The sequence below is a fragment of the Seriola aureovittata genome, chromosome 14 (genome assembly GCF_021018895.1).
Source record: "Seriola aureovittata isolate HTS-2021-v1 ecotype China chromosome 14, ASM2101889v1, whole genome shotgun sequence".
NCBI classification, from domain to species: domain Eukaryota; kingdom Metazoa; phylum Chordata; class Actinopteri; order Carangiformes; family Carangidae; genus Seriola; species Seriola aureovittata.
The window spans coordinates 1,531,148-1,553,834 of NC_079377.1; the positions used below are offsets into that span (position 1 = coordinate 1,531,148).

Below are 22,687 nucleotides of genomic sequence, written 5' to 3' on the forward strand. Positions count from 1 at the left end.
TCATTTTTAAAAAGCATTTATTGATAACTCATTGACCACACCCTGGCCTTGGCTGGCTACCTGGATTTCACCTTGATCATCTCTTATTTCAAACACAAGTACAAAACAACAACAATAACTGGAGCAGTAGCGTAAACTACACAGAACAAAAGTACTGCACTTAACCAAAATTACAAACGTTACCAGTGCAACTGTAAGCATGTGTGCCTGTGTTCAGTGTGTCCCAGTAAACTGAAAGGCAGGCTAAAGTATCAAATCCAAAAATCAACATGGAGACTGAAGACGTGTCTCCAGAAATAAACAAAGTATTTTTAGTCTTTGGCCTAAAGTCAAACAGGGATGTAAGAGACAGACAGACAGCTTCAGCATTCAAAACAGGAACTCCTGTACAAAAATAAAAACATCCTCTGGCTTTGAGTAGTGGCTGTTAACTCATTGGAACAAAGAAATACAACATCTGAGGTCTACTGATGTCTGAGACCAGCTTCCCCGGGGTGCATTCATTTATCAGTTCATGCTTACATCACTCTTACATTCACACAGCCACACGTGCATCCACCTTTACATATCGTTTGTTCTTTGTTACGTTTACAGCATGTCGTCGTCTCCTCCTCCGTACATGTCGGCCAGTTTCTTGAAGCGGGGCCCCCACTCGTTGAGACAGTCATAGTCCTGGTCACCGCTGCTCGACGAGTTCAGAGAGGAGAGGCTTCCCGCGTCTGAGCCGCCGCCCTCGTAGTCAAACACCAGCAGGGAGTCGTAGGGGGGCGCCGTTGGGTCGTTGTCAGCTGCCTTCAGGTTCTGAGGGAAGAGCAGGGGATCATTAATTAAGTGAAATAGTCTACATCACTGAGAAATATTTGTAAATGGAGAAAGCGGTTGAAAAGGACCTAATTTAAATATTAGCTTTTGTATCTTTGACTCACGTCATCAATGAAGTTGCCGATGTCCTCTGGGTTGGCAGGGCGAGGCCGGTACTGAGGAGCCGGCATGAAGTTTGGCACCACATCGTTCCTGAAAACCTCGGGCCGGTTGTCCAAACCACGGTGGAGAACGCTCAGGTCATAGTCCTGACAGGAAATGCATGGTCACACATGAGATACTGCTTCCTCCATTTTAACAATGGCACTGGTTTATGCAATAATCCACGTTTCTTTACATGATCTAATGTCAAACTAATCCACACTCCTCAAATGAATATGACAGATCTAAGAAGGATATTATTTTGATGGATCTGTATCTTCACAAAGAACATGTAGAAACAAACTTAATTTCTAATTAGAACTGACTTGGAATCATGAATTTAAACTTGATTTAGTGTCGTCCAACTTTAAAGCCATCAAACACACTGTAGCAGAACCACAGGTATCATCTTTTTTATTCTACACGTTCATCTTTCCTGTCAAAACCTGCTGCCTATATTACCCATAATGCAACTCAGCAACTGACAACTCTGGTCAGAGATTCTGGTGTGTTCTGCTAGTAGCGACTAATGTATGTAGCCTGCAGCAAAGATGAGGGGGGAGGGGGCTACAGAGGTCTGATCAGATCACTTCACTCTGACTCGAGTGACATCACTTGAGGATGTTTATCAGACGTCACACAGTTCCCTCTGGAGACACTAAAGACTTTAATCTGTATGTACATATGCAGTGGCAGGTTTTTGTACCTGTAAGGCTTGATGTGAGTTAAGAACGACTTCAGGGACACATGAGAAAAGGGATGTTTGAAAGCTGTGTTTGCAGTTACCTGATCATCCTCTCCGCCGCCCTCCTCGTCATAGTAGTAGATGTTGTCTCTGATGTCGTTGTCCTGCAGCAGAGGCTCCTTCTTCTCTACTCTTCTCCTCCTGATGAGCAGCAGCAGCAGCAACACCAACACTGAAAGAGAGCAGAGCTTCAGTCAGCACTGAGCCGAGAGCTGAGCCATGGTCACTGCTTGATCAGTGTCACTGTTACACTGGGTCACATGTTCCTTCATCTACATGAACACACACACTGTAGATTCATGTGATTCAGTCCCACACACACTGTCCTGCTACAGCACCAGGTGTGGATTAATCCACCACTGAAAACAGTCCTCAACAAATGTACCACTTCAGAAGTCTTAACCTTAAAACTGCCTCAATTCGTGGAGCAGTCAGTTTTTTATGACAGCCATATGCAAAGCAAACATTACACAATCCTGACACTGACATTCAGCAGGTTTCAGCTCACTGAGCATCTCTGGCTGCAGACAGCTGCTCTGAACAGTGTCCTACAGACTGAACAGCAGCAGGTCAGTGTTTTCAGTGAATTGAAGTGAAATATCGAAACCAAAGCTTCATGACTTCTCTTATCATTTTCATCTGCAGTCCCTGGGATGATGATGATATTCCATATCTAACTCAAATCAAACATCAGACTCACTGAGCAGCAGCAGGATGCCTCCCAGTATTCCCAGGACTGTGGACAGGCCAGGACCACCAGCAGTTCGCCCTTTGCAGACAAAGTCTTTTCCAGTGCAGTCACACACTTTGGCCTGGAAAGTGTTGTCCTGCTCCAGGCCCTGGTTGTCTGCAACCCTCAGGACCACATTGTAATACCCAATATCCAGCTTAGTGTTTAAATTCAGGATGATGCCCGTTCCTGCAACAAAGAGGAAAATGGTTTAAAATTGACTTTGTAACACCTGCATTCACAGAAGTCTTCATAGTGGAAATCTCCACAGGCGTTGGTTACTGTCATGCTGTGTATTGCCTCACTAATCATCCAAATCTTATACCTGACTAAACATATTGAAAATTTGAAGCTTATTACAGCCTAGGAGGAAGCGCCACCACCATCCATGTGTTCAATTCAAATATGAACTTCAATCACCTCCTGGTGGTTGTCTGCCTCCTCCACTCAGACTAGTTTCAGGTCACATCCCTGTTTATCCAGAGTCACAGAAAATATGAACCACTTGTGTGAAATTTTGTCATAATGCAATGTGTCTTGAGTTATGGATAAAAAATGTTTTGTGAGGTCACATTGACCTTGATCTCTGACCACCAAAATGGGATCAGTTCATCAATCAGTTGAAAAGGCTGCAGTTGCAAAGTCTTATGAAGGTTCCTAGTTCTGTCAGGGCATTGCTGAGCTATCATATGTACGTCTGGATGGACAAATAACCTGAAAACAATATGCCTCTGGCTGGACGTAAAAATATTAACATAACACCAGCAGTGAAGAAGACTATGAGCACCACAACATTTGTATTCTCTTTCTTGATCCAGTTACATTGACTTCTAAAAACCTTAAAATAATGACTGGTGTTTCTCCTGGGCCTGCATATCTGACTGGATGACGTCAGTTAGAGTTTGTATTCTCAGTCACGTATTCATCGTGTACGTACTGGTGTCATTCATCTTGGCAGTCCAGTTGGCCTTTGTCATGCCGTGTAAGAAGACTGCGTATGGAGCAGCGAAGCCTGGTCCATCTTTATCCGTCACTGTCAGCAGCTGAGGAGCCGGCTCTTTGTTACACACCTGAGGACACACAATGTCAGATTCAACCTTCTGATCCTGCACACCAGTGGCATCTGGTTACCTTTACGTCTGAGGTCAGAAGTTTATTACTGATTTGACTTTTCTGGCACATTTGAGATCACACAGATCACAGAACCAAAGACCTGTCAAACCTGAGCTCAACACACGATAACTGTGAGAGGAGACACACCTTGATCAAACGCTCCTCAATGATGGGTGCGTTGTCATTGACGTCTTCAAGCTGAATGATCAGAGTTCCAGTTCCTGTGGCTGGGACCTCATCTGGTGAGTTGACAGACACACAGGAGGAGAGCAAAACACTGAATTCTGAATCCATATTTACATTAATGTTTGGCTTCTGAAAATTTACTCTTAACTGGGCTAAAAGTAAAGAGTCTTTTTAGTGATGAGGACACACAAGTTCATTTGAATGTTTAAAAAGTGAAACATGAACACAGCAGTGTCCATGAAAAAAAGAGGACACAATTAAAACCTTAATCTCACGTTAGTGTGTTTCACCCACCACTGTCGTAGGCTCCAATGAGAGCTGTGTATCTGTTGTCCTTGACGAAGTGGGACTCTCTGTCCATCAGGCTCTTCACCTTGATCAGACCCGTGTCCTTGGCAACATTCAGCCAGCCGGCAGGGTCACTGATTATTTTATACCTGGACAGTCACGGAAGGAAATCGTGTAAATGCTGGGCAACAAGCTTATTACAAAATACATGCTTCTTCATGTCCATCATCAGATACTGTGTAATCAGTTTATGTTTATTATATAATGAACATGTTCTTTGTATTTTGGACATGGCGGCAATTTAAGATGAAAACATATCATTTTACTTTTGTTTGGCTGAATGCTCAGTTATTTATCAGGAAGTCATAGTTCAGGAAATCCTGAAAAACAGGTAACATGAGGAACTTAACTATGACCTTTGTTTTATCATCACCTGAGGTAAATCCCCCATTAACAAGTTGCTGGATACCAGCAGCTACTGACTGGAAAGGTCTGAACAGGAACTATAGGACCATCATCATGAGGCATAGCGTGCAGACATTTGACCTAAGGTAACCTGTATTTCTGCTGTTTACCTTGTGACTGTTACTACAAAACAAGTTACAACAGTTATGATTATAAACCACTGTATTGTGTTTTAGCCTCTAAAAAGGTTTTAAAACTTGTTTAAAAAGGTGTTCTTCGAATTAGACTTCCCATTTCACGAGTACATGAACATGAACAAAAACAAAACCCCTGCACTGTTTAAAGGGCGTTTTTCAGTGTGGTATTGAAAGGGTATTCTTCTCAGAGTTTGACCTTACATGACTTTCTGTTTGCGTTCAGTATCAGGATCTGAAGCGGTGTACTGCACCACATCACTGTCAATGGCGAGGTCCTCCCGTTTGGACACAATCTTCTGTTTTGGATCAAAGACTGGAGCTTCATTGACATCCTGCACATTCACCACTACCGTGGCGGTGGAAGTGGGCAGTGGAGTAGCGAAAGGAATGTCATTCTCCACTACAACCAACAGAGTGTGCACTTTGGCCTTCTCAAAGTCAAGACCCTGGTTGGATGGAAGAAGGACGACATTCATTAATTTATCAGATTATTCTGCTGCACAACTAAAACCCTAATTCATTCTGAATTTTTAAGATGAAGTCACTTAAACACTAATTAGTATCACAGAAGTGTCATCTATGAAATAAAATATCACCGAGCACTTTATTAGGAACACCTGTACACTTCCTTTTTCATGCAATTATCCAATCAGCCAATCATGTGTCAGCAGTTCAGTGTCTAAAATCCTGCAGGTCCAGAATGAGGAAAACTGTGATCTCAGTTACTTGGAGGATAACATGATTGTTTGAGTCAGACAGCTGGTTTGAGTACGAACAAAAGCATTCAGTGAGCAGCAGCTCTGCAGAGGAAACACCTTGTTGATGAGAAGTCAGAGGAGAACGGACAGACTTCAAGTGAGCTGTTCCACCGTGGCCATCTTGGCAGTGTCTGACTCCTCCCCTAACTGCATATGTTCACCCACCTGTCACTCAAAGAGGCCACACCCACAATTATTCATAACTTCAAACCTTAATAAAATGTAAACGGGTGAGTTGTATAAACAGTTGTCATGAAGGAGGAAATTAGCTCTAAAGACCAAAACTGTTTTTGCACCAGGCTGTAAACATGTTTATTTCTGCTGTAAAGTTGGACATTTTGACATGGGAGTCTATGGGGATTGACTTATTGGAGCCAGACTCTAGTGGCCATTATAGGAACTGCAGCTTTTAGCACTTCACTGTTGGCTTCATTTTTCAGCCCTGGAGGTTGGCAGCATGAATGTGCAGCTGACAAATCTGCAGACATGATGTGATGCATCATGTCAACATGAAGCAGAATCTCAGGAAAAGTTTCAACATCTGGTGGATCCATGACATGAAGAACAGGCTGCTTTGCTGAGAGGAGGAACTACCCAGGATTAGTGTGGTGTTACTAATAAAGTGCTCAGTGAGTGTATCACTCAACTTTAATATTGTGGCTTGTTTGAGAGTTTGTGCTTTGCTTCCTACCTTGACAGTTGTGATGATTCCTTCCTGTTTGTTACTTCCTGTCGTCACGTTGAAGAATCCTCCAGAATCACCATCAATAATCTTGAACTTCGCGTTCCAGGCTGGGGAGAGTGGCTCATCACCATCTGTTACTGACATCGTAATGACCAGAGCGTCCACTTTGTTTTCTGCTACTGTTGCCTGATACTGTGAGAATGCAAGGGAGGGATGTGTTAAAAAGTGTGAGAGTAAAGCAAAGTAAATAAGGACTTGAAAGGGCTGTTGGCACAGTGTACACACTAACAAGTAAAATAATAAGTCTATTTGGCCTTAATTGGCCCCTCTAAAATCAAATGGATCTTTTTAATAACAAGTGAGTGTATCGTTAAAGACCCAAAGATTAGTCAATCATGCCATAAACTTCCAGGACCAAAACCAAGACAGAATCACACTTTCACTACAAAGTAAAATGGATGAGTAAAAAGTAAAAAGGATGAGTCCTTATTTCTTAAAAAGTATTACATTACCAACAATGATTATAATCAGCTACATTCTCCAGACAACCTTTTGTTTGACTGTTTGCTAAGCCCAGCCTCCAAGTCACTGTCGCTGTGCCTGTCAAGTAGGGATCGACCGATATGGTTTTTGAGGCCGATGCCAATTATCGGTTATCAAGGAGACCCATAACTGGTATTTGGAACCGATATGCCAACACAAAACTACTGCTGAATAAGGACACTCACTGTGGCTTCTAGGTGTTCCTATTATGTTTTACACCCCATTTATATCAGTGAAAGTAGGCTGAATAACAGAAACATCTCTGTATAATGTAATACACCTACACACACTACATCCTCCACAATGATAATCAACAACTGTCTAAAACATTCATTTTTTTATACTGAACATTATAACCTCCATGAAGGAGGATTTACTGCATGACTGTTGTATTAGACTACATTAGTTTTAGCTAGATGTTCCTAATAAACTGACAACTGAGTGTACATTAGTAATTATCGGTTGTATGCACAGACTGCAAAGAGTCTGACTGGAATTAATTGGTTGATTTCAGTGATGTCCTCACCTGTGAACTAATTCACCTGGCAGCCTAAAGATGCTCTTTGATTTAATAGTTCTATCATATTAATATTATCCCCAAATAAGATGATTTACCCCTTCCCTTTTAAAATATAACAAGGTAACACATTTACTCAGAGATATTTTATTTAAATTTTTAAGTTAAAAAACCCGCCCCCCCCCCAAAAAAAAAAAAAACATAACGATGATCCGAAAATGCTGAATATTACCACTGATCCCTACTGTCAAGTGTATTATTCATGTGCCACATGTATGTATAATGGCAGCAGATTTAAAATTGGAATTAATGGTCATTTTTCAAAACACTGCATACTTGATTTCAGACAGAAGAAAATTTTCAGTAGGTCAACATTGATTTTAATGGCTAAGATGACAACTGCTGCTCACAGATTTGAACCAGCATGGGGCCCTTTCCTAAAATAACCCGTTGCCTCCTAAGTAACAGTTGGTTAGCTAAAACTAACGCCATGTAGCCCCTTGGCACTAAAGGTAAAATTAGGTTACAGCTAAGTGTAACATTAGTAATAAATGAGTATAAACGCATTGTTTAATCAATTCCTTGCAATTTGGGTGTTGTGTTTTTAGAAAGGTGGGAAAAATATATCTGATATTAGAAAATATTCAAACATCGAGTATAACTCTTAATACAGCCCAAAGCACACAGCTTCAGCATGCTGAGAACTAGCCATGGCGGTAAGCTACGATTGAACAATTGATCTTCGGGGAAGAGGTTTAACAAACAGTAAAATTTACAGTCACAAGTGTGTTGTACTTACAGAGTTGTGAGAAAATATTGGGGCGTTGTCGTTGCTATCCGTTACGGTGAGGATTACTTTGGAAGTTCCAGTCAACCCCTCTCCAACCATGTCTGCTGCCTGTACCTCCAGAGTGTACTTGGGGTATTTCTGTTGGAGGAGACATACAATGACATTAACTGATCAGCTGGAAGGCTTAAACATTGTGCTATCATTTTCTGAGCATAAACCCCTAAATCTATGCCAGGCCCAACATACTGATGAAAAGGTGATACTTAGTTTTTCAGCACACAACTAGTCCTGCACTTTTGTGCTATTGAAACCGTTCAAGTATTTCAACAGTTAGGTGCGAAAGCACAGTAAGACAGGGAAAATGTTTTTAAATTCTTACCTCTCTGTCTAGCCCACCAGCATTGACTCTGATGACTCCAGTGACTGGATTGATGACAAACAGGAAGTCACTGGGCAACAATGGATCCTGTCTCAAAATACGGTAGCGGATATCAGAGTTGTCAGAATTTGGCGCGTCAGCATCTGTGGCCGTAACTGTAATCACCTCAAAACCTGGACAGAGGGAATCCAGAAGAGTAAATTAAGTACATTTTAGGCCTAACGTATCAAGTACCTTTATGAACCAGATTATGCTCTAACAAGGTATTTGATCAAGCCAATCCAAGGCTAGCATGGAAGTCCAACAACAAAACACCACTCTGGTTAAAATCAAGCAGATCATCTTCCATACCACCCCCCTCCAGGTTTCTCCATCATTGTCAGCATGAGCACTGAACTTCCTCAGAAGAACTAGAGTCCCCAGGTGGTGCCCGTTCCAGTAAGACCATGAAGGCCTGATACTACAAACTCGGGGGGGTCATGAGGTGACAATTCATGAAAGATCAATGACCACTTTGTGACTGTATCATCTGATCTCCGGCCGCTTGTCGTGGACAATCAAGTGAAGAGAGGGGCAGAGCTGTAAATTGATCACCACCTGGTGGTGAGTTGGATCAGATGGCAGGAGAGGTGGCTGGACAGACCTGGTAAACCCAAACGAGTAGTGAGGGTGAACTTGGAACAATTGGCTGAGGCACCACCTTCTCATCCGGGGGGGGTGGGCTATATAGGGCCATTAATATGTTAGTTTTCTTTTGAACCTAAGAATGCTCCTGGTGATTGTGGTGTGCATGGTTTGCCAGTTTGTCTTTTCATTGTCTCGAGAGAATCATTACATCCCCATATAGTAGACTCAAATTACCCCCAAAATATAAAAAGTAGTGTACAATCAATGATCACTGAGTGAAGCTTGAGTTTCCCTTTTTCTTTTTTTGTTAACTCCATTTCTATTTCTTAAAAGTTTCAACCATTTTTTTTTTTTTTATAACAATCTCAACACATCACAATTGAACTGCTTTAATACCTGTTCTACTTGTTTTCTCTTATCTCCTACTTCCCCCACTTATTTCTCTGACATTGTCTCCTCTCGTTTCTCTGTATCTCACTCACTGACTCGAGTCTCAATGGTTGGCAGCATGAGACCAGTGCCATGAAGGCTACTCAATAAATCATAGGTTATAAATGCAGGTAGATCGGTGCCTGGGTCCGGATCTGGACCCCGGTCCGCCTATCAGTGACCTCTGGGTTAGAAGTTACATTAGAAAAAGTTTCATTCAGGACTGCCACATCCACTATGTAGAAGGATCAGGTCCTGGATCTCACTACATCAAAGTTTAGGACAGACATTAGGAGCTATATCCAGTTCCTTTCTCTGTTTAACTTGAAACACAATGTTGAAAACCAACCAACATATTTTTCAGACTAAGTAAACTGACAGTACCATTTTGTGAGGCCTCAGGAACTTCTCCCAGGAAGGTATCTTGACTGAAAACAGGTTTGTTGTCATTCTGGTCTATTACATTCACTACTATATCCATAGGCTCCTCAGCATTTCCTGCACCTTCTGCCACAGCATGAGCTTGAAACTGAACACAGGAAAACACATTTGAATTACAAATACTGTACATGCAAGAATAACTGAGTCAGATGCTTTCATTCCATCTCAGTAGAACATGTGTACAGATGATGTGATACACATTCCAGCCACTGGTTTTACACTAAATCACTGATGTGCATACATTTCCCATATTTCAAGCAAGACACAACCATAAAACATGAAGAGAAAAATGGCAGAACCTTTTGAGGAGATGCAATGTATTAAAATGGCCTCACAGACCACCACTACATCGTTGCCTCTTTCTTAAGAGGTACATAATTACAACCTCCTCCACCATTGCCATGTTGTGAGAACATTTGAACTGAGCTGCCCTCTAGTGGATATATTGCTTAACAACATGCCATTGTAAATGATTCATGGAAGTACATGGGCAGTGACGATTACATCGTTTGAAATGGATGCATCTATTTCTGTATGTAAAAGGAGCATAAAAGAGTGGAGTAACCGTTGTGTTCTTGGTCTCCTCCCTGACCAAGACTTTTCTTGCCACAGTTACTGAGGACACTGTTCTCCTGGGAACACTCAAAACTTTAAAATGGTTTTAGACTTTGGCCCAGATCTATGACTCACAAAAATGTTTTATCAGAGGAGTCTATTGAAAGCTCCTCGGACTCCAGTGTGAATTGTGGGACCTTATATACTAAAGTGTGAGCCTTTCTAAACTATGTCCAATTAATTCAACTTGCCAGAGGTGGACTCCAATGAAGTTCTACACATAAAGGATTATTAAAACTAACAGGAAGCACCTGACCACAATTACAGCAAAAGATCTGAATACTTTTGTAAATAGGATATTTAAGTGTCAGATTTTTAATAAAAGTGAAGAAAAGCCTGAAAATGTGTTTTAACTTTCTTATATGCTGTTGAGTGTAGATGGATGGGTTAAAATTACATTTTCTTCCTTTTAAAAGTTAAGCTACATCACAACGAAGTGTGCAAAAAGTGAAAGTCTGAATACTTTCTGAAGCCACAGCAGAGGTTGTGGGTGCAAGTTGGCAACTGGTAATTCGGTGTACTTTTACATTTACTTCAGCAGGAAATTACTTTTGAGGGGAAACAGGGTACACATGTTCTCAAGGATGGTTTCCTATGAGTCCACGACTGATCCAGAAAAATGGACACAAAGTGTATAAAACTGATAGAAGGGGATCTTACATTGTACTTGGCCACCTGCTCTCTGTCCAGTGGCTGTGTGACATACAGAATACCAGAGTCTCTGTCCATGGTGAAAAGGCCAACAGGAGGTTGATCTGCTCCTGGACCAGTGATGCTGTAATGGATCTTCTTCACTTTATCTTCATTAGAGCGGATCTGGACAAACACCAAATGTTAGTTATACCACTCTCACTCGCTACAACCATTCTTCAGCCATTGTTGTATGAAATTAACTCTGTTCAAAATCAAATTCTCAGTCATAATGGGCTGTGGTTCAACTTACTTGAGATACTTTAAGGGGATAGGGTCCTCTGTCATTCTCAACAACAGTGAGGTCAGGAATAACCCAGTCTCTTTTCCTCCTCCTCAGCCCATCACCAGACTTGGGAAAGTGTATTACAGGCACTTGTGGCTCAGTTGCACTCTAGGAAAACATGCACACATTTAGTCAGTAAGGGGTTAAATAGTATAACACTAATGGAAACAGATCAACTCCAATCTTATAGTAGGCATTGACTTAATCTTCAAATGCTCTATCAGATAACCATGACCCCGGTACTGTCCAAGGCGACTCCTTTCAAGGGGCAATTTCTCCAGTTATTCTCCCATCCTCTGCAGAAATGCGCAAGTATTAACCAAAATCTGAGGCTTAGCCTATTCATCATTATGTGCCATCTTTTGCCTTTGCTCAATTTGCTGTGACCTGAAACGGGCTAGAGGCCGAGTGTAACATTAGTAATAAATGAGTATAAACGCATTGTTTAATCAATTCCTTGCAATTTGGGTGTTGTGTTTTTAGAAAGGTGGGAAAAATATAATTGATATTAGAAAATATTCAAACATCGAGTATAACTCTTAATACAGCCCAAAGCACACAGCTTCAGCATGCTGAGAACTAGCCATGGCGGTAAGCTACGATTGAACAACTGGTCTTCGGGGAAGAGGTTTAACAAACAGTAAAATTTACAGTCACAAGTGTGTTGTACTTACAGAGATCTGAGTGAATTCTGGAGCGTTGTCGTTGCTATCCGTTACGGTGAGGATTACTTTGGAAGTTCCAGTCAACCCCTCTCCAACCATGTCTGCTGCCTGTACCTCCAGAGTGTACTCGGGGTATTTCTGTTGGTAGAGACATACAATGACATTAACTGATCAGCTGGAAGGCTTAAACATTGTGCTATCATTTTCTGAGCATAAACCCCTAAATCTATGCCAGGCCCAACATACTGATGAAAAGGTGATACTTAGTTTTTCAGCACACAACTAGTCCTGCACTTTTGTGCTATTGAAACCGTTCAAGTATTTCAACAGTTCGGTGCGAAAGCACAGTAAGACAGGGAAAATGTTTTTAAATTCTTACCTCTCTGTCTAGCCCACCAGCATTGACTCTGATGACTCCAGTGACTGGATTGATGACAAACAGGAAGTCACTGGGCAACAATGGATCCTGACTCAAAATACTGTAGCGGATATCCGAGTTGTCAGAATTTGGTGCGTCAGCATCTGTGGCCGTAACTGTAATCACCTCAAAACCTGGACAGAGGGAATCCAGAAGAGTAAATTAAGTACATTTTAGGCCTAAAGTATCAAGTACCTTTATGAACCAGATTATGTTCTAACACGGTATTTGATAAAGCCAATCCAAGGCTAGCATGGAAGTCCAACAACAAAACACCACTCTGGTTAAAATCAAGCAGATCATCTTCCATACCACCCCCCTCCAGGTTTCTCCATCATTGTCAGCATGAGCACTGAACTTCCTCAGAAGAACTAGAGTCCCCAGGTGGTGCCCGTTCCAGTAAGACCATGAAGGCCTGATACTACAAACTCGGAGGGGGTCGTGAGGTGACAATTCATGAAAGATCAATGATCACTTTGTGACTGTATCATCTGCTCTCCGGCCGCACGTCGTGGACAATCAAGTGAAGAGAGGGGCAGAGCTGTAAATTGAACCTAAGGATGCTCCTGGTGATTGTGGTGTGCATGGTTTGCCAGTTTGTCATTTCCTAATGTCTTTTCATTGTCTCGCGAGAATCATTACATCCCCATATAGTAGACTCAAATTACCCCAAAATATAAAAAGTAGTGTACAATCAATGATCACTGAGTGAAGCTTGAGTTTCCCTTTTTCTTTTTTGTTAACTCCATTTCTTAAAAGTCTCAACCATTTTTTTTATAACAATCTCAACACATCACAATTGAACTGCTTTAATACCTGTTCTACTTGTTTTCTCTTATCTCCTACTTCCCCCACTTATTTCTCTGACGTTGTCTCCTCTTGTTTCTCTGTGTCTCTGTATCTCACTCACTGACTCGAGTCTCAATGGTTGGCTGAGTGGCAGCATGTGACCAGTGACATTAAGGCTACTCAATAAATCATAGGTTATAAATACAGGTAGATCGGTGCCTGGGTCCGGATCTGGACCCTGGTCCGCCTATCAGTGACCTCTGGGTTAGAAGTTACATTAGAAAAAGTTTCATTCAGGACTGCCACATCCACTATGTAGAAGGATCAAGTCCTGGATTTCACTACATCAAAGTTTAGGACAGACATTAGCAGCTATATCCAGCTCCTTTCTCTGTTTAATGTGAAACACAATGTTGAAAACCAACCAACATATTTTTCAGACTAAGTAAACTGACAGTACCATTTGTTGAGGCCTCAGGAACTTCTCCCAGGAAGGTATCTTGAGTGAAAACAGGTTTGTTGTCATTCTGGTCTATTACATTCACTACTATATCCATAGGCTCCTCAGCATTTCCTGCACCTTCTGCCACAGCATGAACTTGAAACTGCACACAGGAAAACACATTTGAATTACAAATACTGTACATTAGGGGTGGGCGATATGACGATATTATATCGTGAAGGATTACAACGTGAAGACGATCTTTGAAAACTGCAGAGATCGTGGGATCGTCTAGGGCACATTCTATAAATTGCAGTTCTATGCTGATGCACTGACGCACCAGACGTATTGACGACGTCAACCTGACCGACCAATCATAGCGAATTACGGGCAGTGACGCGCTTTCCTACCCGCCTCCTTGTTTGTGTGTGTAGCGGTAGCACATGGAGAGCGATGGCTGAAAGCCAAACGGAGTTGGTCGCTAAAAAAAAATTCCACCTCCATTATATGGAATTGGTTTGGATTTTCCGCAACTGATCAAGCGCAAGCAAATGTAATTTGCAAAGTTTGCACAGAAATGACTGTCAGTAATGTCTTTGATTGATATTTTACTTTCTGTTACTACTTTTGCAAGAGTGCACTTTATTAGAATGTTGTTGGTGTTTACCTTAAACTTTACGTTGTTTGGACATGCAGGCAAAACTGCCACTATTTGAAATAAAATCTGCCACTACAACGCTGCCTCTTTCTTAAGAGGTACATAATTACAACCTCCTCCACCATTGCCATGTTGTGAGAACATTTGAACTGAGCTGCCCTCTAGTGGATATATTGCTTAACAACATGCCATTGTAAATGATTCATGGAAGTACATGGGCAGTGACGACTACATCGTTTGAAATGGATGCATCTATTTCTGTATGTAAAAGGAGCATAAAAGAGTGGAGTAACCGTTGTGTTCTTGGTCTCCTCCCTGACCAAGACTTTTCTTGCCACAGTTACTGAGGACACTGTTCTCCTGGGAACACTCAAAATTTTAAAATGGTTTTAGACTTTGGCCCAGATCTATGACTCACAAAAATGTTTTATCAGAGGAGTCTATTGAAAGCTCCTCGGACTCCAGTGTGAATTGTGGGACCTTATATACTAAAGTGTGAGTCTTTCTAAACTATGTCCAATTAATTCAACTTGCCAGAGGTGGACTCCAATGAAGTTCTACACATAAAGGATTATTAAAACTAACAGGAAGCACCTGACCACAATTACAGCAGAAGATCTGAATACTTTTGTTAATAGGATATTTAAGTGTCAGAATTTTTAATAAAAGTGAAGAAAATCCTGAAAATGTGTTTTAACTTTCTTATATGTTGTTGAGTGTAGATGGATGGGTTAAAATTAAATTTTCTTCCTTTTAAAAGTTAAGCTACATCACAACGAAGTGTGCAAAAAGTGAAAGTCTGAATATTTTCTGAAGCCACAGCAGAGGTTGTGGGTGCAAGTTGGCAACTGGTAATTCGGTGTACTTTTACATTTACTTCAGCAGGAAATTACTTTTGAGGGGAAACGGGGTACACATGTTCTCAAGGATGGTTTCTTATGAGTCCACGACTGATCCAGAAAAATGGACAGAAAGTGTATAAAACTGATAGAAGGGGATCTTACATTGTACTTGGCCACCTGCTCTCTGTCCAGTGGCTGTGTGACATACAGAATACCAGAGTCTCTGTCCATGGTGAAAAGGCCAACAGGAGGTTGATCTGCTCCTGGACCAGTGATGCTGTAATGGATCTTCTTCACTTCATCTTCATTAGAGCGGATCTGGACAAACACCAAATGTTAGTTATACCACTCTCACTCGCTACAACCATTCTTCAGCCATTGTTGTATGAAATTAACTCTGTTCAAAATCAAATTCTCAGTCGCAATGGGCTGTGGTTCAACTTACTTGAGCTACTTTAAGGGGATAGGGTCCTCTGTCATTCTCAACAACAGCGAGGTCAGGAATACCCCCTCTTTTCCTCCTCCTCAGCCCATCACCAGACTTGGGAAAGTGTATTACAGGCACTTGTGGCTCAGTTGCACTCTAGGAAAACATGCACACATTTAGTCAGTAAGGGGTTGAATAGTATAACACTCATGGAAACAGATCAATTCCAATCTTATAGTAGGCATTGATTTAATCTTCAAATGCTCTATCAGATAACCATGACCCCGGTACTGTCCAAGGCGACTCCTGTCAAGGGGCAATTTCTCCAGTCATTCTCCCATCCTCTGCAGAAATGGGCAAGTATTAACCAAAATCTGAGGCATAGCCTATTCATCATTATGTGCCATCTTTTGCCTTTGCTCAATTTGCTGTGACCTGAAACGGGCTAGAGGCTTGAAAATTGCTACCATAACTGGAAATGATGTGCTAATGCTTCCCACTGAATATGATTACAATCAGCCTGATGGTGACGCTATAATTGACAGTCAAAAGGAAAACATTTGAAAGGCCACTGGTCTCACTATCTTTAAACTGAATTAATCTACTGGACTTTCCTCGGCTTTGTGAAGCCTGAAACATGCTTGCCGTCGTAAACCCAGATTCTGTTTTTATTTGGACAACAAAGAGTTTATTTCTTCATGCGCCTTCAGCAGCGTCTCTAATCATACCTCTGTGGTATTAGCTGAGTCCACTTCAGTTAGGTGGTGCTGATGTTGGTGGTGTCTGTGGTCCCCATGGTGATGCTCAACATTTTGGTGGTGGTCCCCATGGTTTGCCCCATGGTGGTGCTCAACATTTTGGTGGTGGTCCCCGTGATGGCCCCCATGGTGATGCTCATGGTGGTGCCCATGGTGCAGTACCTTGACTGGAACAGTCATTTTGCGACCTTGCGAGTCCCAGGAGTGGATGAAAAAGTCCAGGTGTCCTTCATGAAGAGCTACAGGTCTGTTTACCTGGAGGGAAAAAAACATCAGTGAAGGCTGAAATGCTGCTAACACTGCATGTCTTAAGAAAGCTCCCTACATTAGGCAACACTGGTCAAGTGAACCACTGGGAGAGTCATGTGACGATGATACTCATCACCAGTATGTTTAGGGTAGATTGACAAGAGTGATCATAGCTATTGTAGAGGCTGTTCTAAATCTCTAATAATATAAATCTCAAAATGTGCTGTAGGTAAATAAAATGATGAGAAATCAGGCACATGTAGGGGTCTCTCTGATGGAGGAGGATCCCGGAATCCACATGGGTTATTTTCACTATAATGATGAATGATGTTCACCCATACTGCAACTCTCTAAGAGTCCAAGCTATGTTTTGTTACTGCAGATTTGGCTGAAATCCACTACACTGTATTTCAGAAAGAGCGAGCCAAGGACTTTTACATGCACAATTTACATCTTTTACATCCCTCCCCCTCCTCTTACTTATTTATTACCCAAACACACCCATTATTCAAACTTCTATGAGTAAACATCAGAAATTGTGATTTTGGATTCAAGCGTGTCAAATTGTACTCACCGACAAAATGCCATCTGTCTGTAATGAAAAACGACTATCGTCACTTCTGAACAGAAACCTTGTGCGGTCAGTGCAGTCAGTGAAGCCCACTGGGATTGGACAGAAGAGAGATTTATCCATTACAAATGCAGAACTGCCAAGAATTCATTGGCAAGTCTTCAGCACATGAACAAAAAATGCACACTGGATAAAAAAGCTACACTAACGAGCCGACGTCAGCTCATCATAAAAGTACAAAAAACTTTTGGAAACCTAGTGTCCACAGAAGACTGACACAGGTCTCACAGGGACTTTACTTTTACATAAGTTTACCTCATTATTTGAAGCTTTGGCCATGTTTAATATGGACACCTGACAATCTAACATTATATATGACAGAAAATAAGGAAAAGCATAAAAGGTCCCCTTTAATTTCAATGTGACCTAAATTGTGCAATGTGTTGTAACACAAACTCATGACAGCTACACTGAATGGGTTTCTGTTCGCACTCGAAAAAAGGACATAATGCTGGTACATTAACAAAAACAAAGTTACAGCAGTGGTGCATGAGCTTAAAGTGCCGCACTTATCGAGAGAGTAAAGAGGGAGACATTGAGGCTACGCAAACATCAAATTTGCTTTACAATGGAATAAATAGTTAAATTACGTCAGTGGCAAGTTACTTAATGAAACATTAGGTTGGTCGAGAATTAAATATAAATGTGTCAATCAGCGGTGTAGCGGTGACCGTTGGGCTTTCAGTGAAAAGTAAACAAACAGGCAGGAAACCGGCTTCAGTCACTGTCACATTTAACATTACATTATGTTGCTTCCTCACATCTGTGTTGAATAAACTCTAGGTATGGCAGATTAATATGCCAGGTGTAAAACACTAACTTAATACTAGTGGTAGGGGTGGGCGATATGACAATATTAGATCGTGAAGGATTACAACGTTAACACGATCTTTCAAACTGCAGAGATCGTGGGATCGTCTAGGGCACATTCTATAAATCGCAGTTCTATGCTGATGCACCGACGCACCAGACGTATTAACGTCGTCAACCTGACCGACCAATCATAGCGAATTATGGGCAGTGACGCGCTTTCCTACCCGCCTCCTTGTTTGTGTGTGTAGCGGTAGCACAGGGAGAGCGATGGCTGAAAGCCGAACGGAGTTGGTCGCTAAAAAAAATTCCACTTCCATTATATGGAATTGGTTTGGATTTTCTGCAACTGATCAAGTGCAAGCAAATTAGAATGTTGTTGTTGTTTACCTTAAACTTTACGTTGTTTGCACATGCAGGCAAAACTGCGACTATTTGAAATAAAATCTGTTATGAAAGGTTCTTTGGTCTAAATTGTATGTTTTTCTTTTTCCAATTTAAGATAGTGATGAAATCGAAATCGTGATTGTATTTTTAAAAAAATCGTTATATGATATTTTTGCCATATCGCCCACCCCTAACTAGTAGCTGGTAAACTTGCAGCACTTTACCTTTAAAAGTGAAATATTGACATGGATGTTTACAAAGAAAAGGGCACTTATATTCAATTCCAAAGGGAGAAATAGACTCTTTTTTAAATCTTTAACTATTATTTTTTACTGAAATAATTTGGTTGCTGTAATATTTCTGTTTGAAAAAGCAGCATTAAATAACATTAAAATCTGAACAAAGAATACTCATGTGATTTAATACATCGGTAGTCTTGTTAAATAAATGAATGAATAATAATCATGAAACTGTGATTCTTCCTCAGACAATAATCAAACCTTCAAAGTTGATAATCGCTGCAACCCTAGCTGTGACACGTTTTACATTTATCAAAAAAACTGCAGCTCCTGTGATTTGGATATTGCACTTGGCCATATTGGGATTTTGATTACATTTCGATTAATTGTTCAGCTCCAGTTACAAGCTGCAAGGATAAGCTCATTATCATCATCACCACTTAAACTCTAACCTTGCTCAGTAACATCTGTAAGCAGCAAGATGTTACTGCTTTTCTCCTCCACGCCACAGCAGTTTGAGTTATTTAATTAATCAGTGCAAACATATCACTTGACTTCCTTATATGAAGATATACCATGATATTTAGAATTCTTTAAAGTATGACTTTCAATACCATCAAAAACATATGCTCCTTCTAGTAAACTGGCATAGACGCTCTATTACTGGCTGTTAGGTAGTGCACAACTCACACCACCAGAGGTCAGTCATGATATAGAGAACTGGTAGAACAGGCTGAGAGAGCTGGTGGGTACAGGACTCTGCTGCAATGACGTGGGCATGTAAGCAAATATTTACTGTCGATAGTGAATGTAGTTATGCTGAGCGAATATTCAGCACAGCCAGAAAAATAGTCACCCCACAACACTGCAGACTAAAGGCAGACACAGTAAATATGCTAAAGATTTAATTAGATTCAATTTATATTTATATCATATTTTTCTATCTTGTTCAGCCAACAACTCCAACATGACTACCTTTAAATTAACACAATAGAGTGTGTGTTTCATTAACCATCTTTATTTCATGCGTACAGCAATGAATGATGTGAAAGTTGAAGTTGTTGAAGTTTCAAGTATTCCTGTATTGATGGGAAAATTGATTTATTACAGCAGCCATGAGAAATGACTGGCGCTGTTGTCATTTTGTGATATTATCATTTAACTTTACATATGATTAAATATCATACATGTGTGACACTGACTTGTCCTTCATTCTCCTTTCTCCACAGAGGGAACATCTCACTCAGTAGACTCAGTACCCCCCCCCCCCTTCTTCCTCTACCTACCTAAGTTCAGTCTTACTCCTACTTGCTGTCTCAATCCATTTGACATCAATGTTTTTCCAGTTTTTCCATTACAAGGTAGATCTCAACTAATGTTATACAACTCTTTAAGCTGCAAACAGTAAAGTGGAAACCTAGTTCAATACAGCTTAAGCTTGTGTTAAATGGACAAGCAAAGACACGAAAATCAGTTGAGTAATTAATGAAAATGATAGCAGTGGAAAACTTGCATGATCAGACAGATATGGCAGTTTCATGGCAGTGAAAGAAAAGACCTTGCAGTAAACTGACACAAAAATAAACATCAAGTGCTCTGTTTCTTTGTATAACTGACACCGTTTGAAGAGCAAGATCTGCAAAACAGGCTCAGGGACATTGTTTAGCCCTGCAGATAAGAGTATTATATGAGGTGCAGCGAGTGCAAGCTGAGACGTGAGGTTGTTTTGGCTTCGTGTGAAAACTGTGCTCACAGTTATTCTGTAGAAGGCCATCTGAGCCAGAGCAGCATTTTACAGAAGCTGAGGAATTTAATCTATGGCTATAATTTGGGTCTAGATGCTTCCATAGCTAACAAATAGCACACAGTTTCACTCAGGTCTGTGTGGATTGGGGCAATGAGTGAGAGCAACTTCCTGGATTGTTCTTACCTCTGCCCAGTCTTAAGCCCTTCCTCAGGAGCGTTCTGGCCACTTTGAAAATCAACAAATCCGTCTCAAATCCAGGTGTACATGTTGGCTCCTCAACAGCAACTGAAGCTGAGGCCTAGGAGATGAAAAACAGCATTTCCATTAATCATATGCCAGATGTATAGAAAAGGTGCATTCAGTAGGGATTCTACTGGACAACAATGGCATTTCTTAATTACAACACAATTTCTACAATTGTTGTTGACAAGTTGAAAACACCACACAATGCCACATAGGGCTGGAATCTTTTTTTTTTTTTGTTATAATGAAATGTCTTATTAAACCACAAAAATATTAAATTCAAAATGATAAAATACAGAGAAAGCCAGAAAAGCTGCTGCAAATGGTCCCATTTAGCAAAGTAAAACTTCTGGCCCAACATATGCCTGGGTCCTCGGCCCGAGTCTGACACATATACTTCCACATCTGGGCAGATTCTGCTTGTTATAATCTGTTATTGGCTGTATTGGTCGAGATGTGGAAGTAGCGTTTGACAATCATGGTGTATATTGGGCAGATTTGGGCCGTGGAACCGGGTGTATACAGGGCCAGAAAAAAACAGGCATGTGGCCCAAGTATTGGCTGGATTTATTTTTTGCTATCTGGAACTAGCATACTTAGCATTTTCTTTTTATTATGTAGCAATCGATTCAACCATGTTTACTCGTTTCAAGGTCCAATAACCATTTAATTCTGAATTTTGAGTCTATAATTCTGCATGGACACTGCTTTCAAACACAACTACTACAACTCGTATAGTTAAGAAACTATATCAACACACAAGTGTAACAGATCGATGTGAACAGATTGTGTTCGAACAAATCGAAACGTGTTGGAAATTTGAAATTTAACCTGCCGATGACGACATCAACAGAACAAGGGCGAGGCCCGCGAACATCCACCAACTCCTGACTCCTCTAAAAATGGTGATTTAAAGCTGACTTTGAGTTGTGGTTTGACATGTTTAAATAACTTGGAAATTATTCATGATTGAAAACCTTCTATTCAAACTTTACATTCACGAAGCAGCGCTCTGTTAAAATACTATTTGACCGTCGACGTCCGCCCCAACCCCCACCCCCACCCCCGGCACGGTGCCTCGGCAGGTAGACCATTAAAGTACAGGTTTAACTGAAATAAAAAGGGCAACCGGTGCATAAGCGAAATAACCAACATTATCCCCCCCCACCCCCCCACACACGTGAATTAGTAAGGCAAACAACAAGACTTAGTGTTACATTAACTACCAGCTTTTTGAAAAAGTTAAACACGACGGAATTGGGTGGACGTCGCCTGTGAAGTCTCAACGACAGCCGGGAATCTCACCTGAAAAATGGCGATTAAAATGCCCAGAACTGCGAACCGAGCAGTCCCCATCTGCCTCTGAATCCTCTGTCAGTATCGAAATCAATCCAAGTTTAAAAGCTGTAATCCTTTAGGAATCGTCGTCGTGACTTCTTTGCCCTGTGTCCTGAAGGTAGTTTCGGTAACTGAATGACTTCAGCTCGACTAGTTGCTGCAGGTACTTTCAGGTGGGTGACGTCAGCTTACAGGTGCGCGGGTTCCGTGTTCCCGATATGGTCATACAGGCTGAACACACCTGAAGGGACAGATACCAGTAGTTTCTATTACTTCCTGGTCATAAATCGCCGGAAGATACTCAGAAGGTAATAGTCAGTACGCTGCCAGTTGTTATTAACAGACACCGGGCTGTGTTTGAGCTTAGTCAGCTGCATTCACTACTTTCTGTCTCATTTCCTCTTACTGACAATCACTAACCAACTGACCAACTCTCTCTCTCTCTCTCTCTCTCTCTCTCTCTCTCTCTCTCTCACACACACACACACACACACACACTCACACACACACACACACACACACACACACACACACACACACACACACACACAACATGCTGGAACTGTCTGCAAACAATCCACAATATGTTTTAAAATTGACAACCCTTATTTTAATAACAATAACAATAATAACTTTAAAAAAAAAATCTATTTATGT

The 22,687-nt window shown here is 41.1% G+C and overlaps 1 protein-coding gene across 1 annotated transcript; it reads right to left on the reverse strand.

The window, feature by feature from the left end:
• cdh31 (cadherin 31) lies at positions 1 to 22,351 on the reverse strand. The gene is made up of 23 exons (XM_056396176.1): positions 21,998 to 22,351; positions 20,633 to 20,747; positions 17,210 to 17,298; positions 16,357 to 16,641; positions 15,647 to 15,784; positions 15,364 to 15,519; positions 13,720 to 13,864; positions 12,432 to 12,604; positions 12,062 to 12,190; positions 11,355 to 11,495; positions 11,072 to 11,227; positions 9,740 to 9,884; positions 8,300 to 8,472; positions 7,930 to 8,058; positions 6,077 to 6,262; positions 4,829 to 5,073; positions 4,032 to 4,174; positions 3,699 to 3,790; positions 3,376 to 3,508; positions 2,409 to 2,627; positions 1,750 to 1,880; positions 927 to 1,070; positions 1 to 801 (listed from the first exon to the last, which is right to left on the reverse strand). Exons 1-23 carry the CDS (start codon positions 22,046 to 22,048, stop codon positions 589 to 591), a joined length of 3,531 nt encoding a protein of 1,176 aa, XP_056252151.1. The 5' UTR covers positions 22,049 to 22,351; the 3' UTR covers positions 1 to 588.
• Positions 22,352 to 22,687: the final 336 nt, after the last annotated feature.